Genomic DNA, 5253 nt, shown 5'->3' with positions numbered 1-5253 from the left:
TGCTTGTTTTTCCTAAAATGAGCCGCAGGAAGTCCTTCCTGTTTTGTATATGCTATGAATAGAAGAGAATTGTGTGTTGGTGTGTGTGTGTGTGTGAGAGAGAGAGAAAGAAAGAAAGACAGAGGAGCAAATTTATATGAAACTGTTTACTTCTCAAATGATTGTATAGACATTTCTACATATAAAGCCACATTAGCACAGGATACAGTCACAGTGATGCAGTCAGTCACATCGCCACAGAGTCACTGTAGTGCTGATTAACTGTATTCTTCCTTTTCGTCTCTCTCACAGCTCTCCTCTTCATCCTCCTCCTCTTTGCTCCAGGAAACGCGACACAGTAAACTTCCAGCTTCTGTTTCTTTCACTTCCAAGTGGAAGTAGGTATGTGGGAAACACTTTGTGTGTGTATTTGTGTGTATTTGTGTGCATTTAAGTACTGGAAAAATGGACCTCTTGACCTCCTGATGCTCCCTGTCCCCTCACGTAGAAGAACCAAACTGTTTATATCATCAACATAAATCTAACCCGCATCCCAAACACACAAACATCAATAGAAACATGTCTTCACACGTCCTCTTTCACACAGTCATACGTGTGACTCAGATACACCTGGCTATCACACATCCCAAAAAAACGCCCAGTTTTATTTTTCATACGAGCTGTGCTGTTTTCACGCTCTGGATGAGTGGGTTCAGATGGTTGAGTGATAATGAATCAATACATAGGGGAAACAAGCTGCAGATGATTCAGATTAGCAGAGCTCACACCAATGCGACCAACTAATTTTGACACTTTTTCCTTTAAGAATTTGCATCTGTGAATCACCAACTCAACCCCCAAGCAAGCATGAATGGAAATGGGAGAATTTCTAAATCATTTCCAGCTTTGTTGAGTTTGAGTTTGTTCATTCTTTCTTGTCCCCTTTGAACATGTTTTCAGTAAAGCTGAATGCCTTCATCCCCCAACTCATTAGCCTGGTTGGTAGACTTTGAATTTATTTATGTAAGTTGGGTTCTATTGATTTCTATCTCACCCTCTGAGAATGAGATTTGGTAAGGGTGGCTTTAGTTGTGGTTGAGTGGTTGCAAGCAAGGAATTCACAGTTTCACTCAGGAAGCAAGAAAAATACTCTTACAAAAAAGGTGCTTTCACAAATATATTTTCTATGTTTTATTACAAATGTTTACAACAGCATACAAGCACAGCAGTATTGAAAACAACTCTTATAACACTATTTACAAGAGAAAGGGAGAAGACAAGTCATGTGCCAGCAGACTGCTCCTAAATTTCTCAGATACTTTGTGTAAACTTGAAAACACAGACACATACAGTAAATACAAATACACACACATGTACACACACGCACACACATATACAGTATATACAAACACACACACACACACAGACACACACACACATGCACACAGCACAAGCAAACACTAGCTGGAATGTAAACTGGATGACTCGGACTCTGTGGTCGTGGAGGCCCCGGCGCGTCTTCGTGGTAAAACCTTCAAACTGGAGGCTCGGCTCAGAGTCAGGGCTCTGCGGGCTGAACTCTTGAAGCCTGCGCCCAGGAAAGCATACAGCAACGGGTTCAGGCAGCAGTGGGCGAACGCCATCGGCTCAGCCACCGCCAGCCACACGCTCAGGACGACCTCCAGGTTGCAACTCCGGGGCAGCACTTCCAGGCGCAGCAGAGTGTCCACAAAGATGCCCGCTCCATAGGGCAGCCAGCACACAAAGAAGCAGAGCACCAGAGCGATGGTGGTCCTGACCGCTCGCCGCTTCTGCCTCTGGCCTCCCAGCGGGCCTCGGGTCAGCCTGGTGACGATCACCATGTAACACACCAGGAGGACCAGGCCTGGGATCACCAGACCCACCAGGACGAGCTGGAGGTGGAAGACCGCGACCCAGAGAGGAGCGTTGCTTTCTGGGTAAAATCGCTGGCACAGAGTCGTCCCTTCTCCTCCTTCTTGAGTTCGGGCAAATATCAAGTCGGGCACTGCCAGCAGGCCAGCAGGCAACCAGGCACCTGCAGTGAGGGAGGAGATAGAAAGATTAATGACTGTGGGGATAAAAGTAAAAGAAAAAAGGAGAAGAAGAAAGAGAAGAGGAGAGGAGAGGAGAGGAGAGGAGAGGAGAGGAGAGGAGAGGAGATACAGAATTTAGTGAGATAAGGTGTAAAGAGATAAACTAACGGGCAGAGAAGGACGTCAAATGAAAGCAAATCAACCTGTTACAGAGAGAAGATCAATCTTTCGACACTCACCCACATACACCAGTCTGTTTGCCAGCAGCTGCCTCAGCCAACTGGTGTTGGTGTCTGTAGCTCGGACTACTGCCAGGTAGCGATCCAGACTGATAAACGCCAGGATGAGCACGCTGCCATACAGGTTGACTGTATAGATCACATGCACGCCGACACAGGTGACAGCTCCAAAGCGCCAGTCAGCCATGGCTGCGTCCACCGCCCAGAACGGCAGGGCCAGAACAAAGAGGAGATCAGCGGCTGAGAGATGGAGTCGATACCGGTCTGTGAGGCTGCACTTCGACCTGTGGGCGAACACACAAAGGCAAAACTGAATCATGCAAACTCTCCACAAGGACTCAAGTGCACAAGAATTCATTGAAGACAAAGCTTTTTCAACCATGAAACCCTCCACCTCTCCTCTCACCTGCGCTGGCAGCCCAGCACGATGACAACCAGGCCGTTTCCAGTAATGCCCAGGGTGAAGATGAGGGCATAGACCACGGGCAAGAAGATCTGCTGAAGGTCAGCAGTCATCACGTGCTCCACGCCGCAAGGCTCCTCCAGATCCTCGCCCAGGTCACCAGACCCAGAGCCAGAACCCGTGTCATTGAAGTCATAGTCGAAGAAGATGTGCTGGAGACAGACAAATGGATGATGATGATGATGATCAAGCACAAAGCAAAAAGCAACCCTCACTGATCTGAAACACAGATTTGTGAACACCCATGTTTGTCTAGACTAACTTACCTCATAGTACGACATGACGGAGGTCTCTCCTTAGTCAGCGGAGTGAAGTTTAGATTTCTCTGGAGGGCTTTTATAGTTGTGTCCATGCTCCTCCCCCAAACACTCCGACACATCTGTGCTCCTGCTGAAACGTTTTTCCTGTTTTCGAGGTGTCAGGTGCTGATAGTGGTTCTATCACAGGATACTGTGCTGTGTGTGTGCCCTACTTGAATTGTTTTGGCCCTGAGACCCCTGGTTTGAGATAATCAGGACCTATTGGCAATAGGAAAGAGCGCAGATGAGGATCAGACAATGTGTGTGTGTGCGTGATTGTGCAGGTCACAGCATCTCTCCAAACTCCATGCTCCGTTAAATCAGGACAAGCAGCAGGAGTTTAAGCTCCCGCTGGAGTGTGAACATACTTGTCCTATTTACGTCACCATCTTATATGATGCATTCAAGTATTTATGCATGAACATTCATGAGGGGAGACAGATGCAGGAAGAGGAGGAGTGTGATATTCTGCTCTGTTGTTCTGGTAAACACCAGCTGTAAGGCTCCCTCTGATCTTTCAATGATGAACATTGAGTGTGACTGCGATGTTATTGTGTCACCGTTTTGACAGCAAAATACATTATTGACTTGGTTCAACAGTAGTGTGATTAGCAGCACATCTCTCTGGAGTTTGGAGTGATTCCACTGGAATATTTATTGACTTTTACAGTGTTCAATTATCAGTTAATAAAAGAAAAAAAACAATTATAAATTAAATTAGAAATAAAATTTTTAAAAAATAATTGAATTTAAATGATGCATTTTGAAACTAAAAGTAAAAAGTAAAATTTGCAAAATTAATAACTCTATTTCCATATTTTGTCTTTAAATGATAATTAATTATTGAAATTTAAAAAGGACTTACTAATGTGTCAGCCAATCATATTCCATCTCACGATTTGTCTCCTGCTTCAACACAGTTTCAATTTGTGGCCATTTGATTTTAAGAATGTAAGCCCTACGGAAGAGGATTAGGGCCACATGTGAAAAATGTATTTGAGTTCTGAGTTTAAAGTCAGAATTTAACTTTAAACTTTAAACTCAAAATTCTGAGAGAAAAGTCAGAATTAGGAATTTTTTCTCAGAATTCATAGTTCACATTTTTCACATGTGGCCCTAATCTTCTTCCTTAGTAAGTAGCATGCCACCCAAAAACTAATTAAAACAAACAAACAAAAAAAACAGCAGAGCAACAGGTGGAGCACCAATTGGCCAGATGCTGTCTTTTAATTCAAACCATCACGAAACAAACTGTAAATGTTGAAGCCAGATGGAATATGATCAGCAGAGTAAAGGACCAGTAAGTGGGATTTAGGGGGATCAATTGGCAGAAATGGAACATAATATTCATAATTATGTTTTCATTGGTGAAACTAAGAATCGTGTCTTTTTATCTACATAGAGAAGAAGGCTCTTGCAGACCTACATGACATACCCAGTTTACTACATGACATGCCCACATCACTATGCCCCTCCCTCCGATGTTATCACCTTAATGGTATGCTAAACGACACGCCCACTTTACTACATGACACTACATGACATTGCTGTTGTCAGCGTAACGGTATGCTACGCAACACCCTTCCTTGACCTGAACCATCTCACTGCTCCTGCCTAAACCTAACAAAGTGGGTGTGTCATGTAGTACCATGGGTTATCCTTTATGTTCGAGCTGCGGCTGCAGTTGGAAATACTGGACATAGGGAGCGGGTCCTCTTCCACGGAGCCCGCCATGTTGCATCGCCATGTTTCTACAGTAGTCCAGAACGGACAAACCAAACACTGGCTCTAGAGAGGACGTTTCTCATTTTTCGCGAGTTTCGTGGCCAATCTGCAACCTCACCACTAGATGCCACTAAATCCCACACACTTGTCCTTAAGTAAATTAAATCAAATTCATTTTGTGATTCTATTTTAAAATTCAGGTAACACTTTAAAGTTCCCCTATTGAGCATTTATAAGCAGTATATAAACAGTTACTTAATGGTTTATAACACACTATTAATGTAGTTATAAGGATATGTTCAAGTGTTTCTAAATGTACAGTATTTGTCACCAATTATAATTTCTCCAATGAAGACATTTTATATCATTACAACTGTGTTTCACTATATTGTCATTAGTTTAAAAACCATCCTCCACTTATGAGTGACCACAGGAGTTGTTGACAAATACATTAAAAAGCACTTATATGTGCTAAATTATAATGTGTTATAGTT

General features: G+C 43.4%; 1 protein-coding gene across 2 annotated transcripts; it reads right to left on the bottom strand.

The window, feature by feature from the left end:
* Positions 1–1143: 1143 nt before the first annotated feature.
* Positions 1144–4774, bottom strand: LOC121908506 (C-X-C chemokine receptor type 4-like). 2 transcript variants are annotated; one of them, XM_042428576.1, is made up of 5 exons: positions 4683–4774; positions 3002–3253; positions 2679–2887; positions 2273–2556; positions 1144–2035 (listed from the first exon to the last, which is right to left on the bottom strand). In XM_042428576.1, exons 2-5 carry the CDS (start codon positions 3014–3016, stop codon positions 1440–1442), a joined length of 1104 nt encoding a protein of 367 aa, XP_042284510.1. In that variant the 5' UTR covers positions 3017–3253; positions 4683–4774; the 3' UTR covers positions 1144–1439. The 2 variants fall into 2 exon arrangements, with proteins under 2 accessions (XP_042284510.1, XP_042284511.1); XM_042428577.1 differs by lacking the exon at positions 4683–4774 and having other exon boundaries at positions 3002–3701.
* Between the last annotated feature and the right edge of the window lie 479 nt (positions 4775–5253).

The sequence above is a fragment of the Thunnus maccoyii genome, chromosome 12 (assembly GCF_910596095.1).
Source record: "Thunnus maccoyii chromosome 12, fThuMac1.1, whole genome shotgun sequence".
Lineage (NCBI taxonomy): Eukaryota > Metazoa > Chordata > Actinopteri > Scombriformes > Scombridae > Thunnus > Thunnus maccoyii.
The sequence above is the reverse complement of the archived record's forward strand: the minus strand, read 5'-3'. Positions and strand labels throughout refer to the sequence as shown.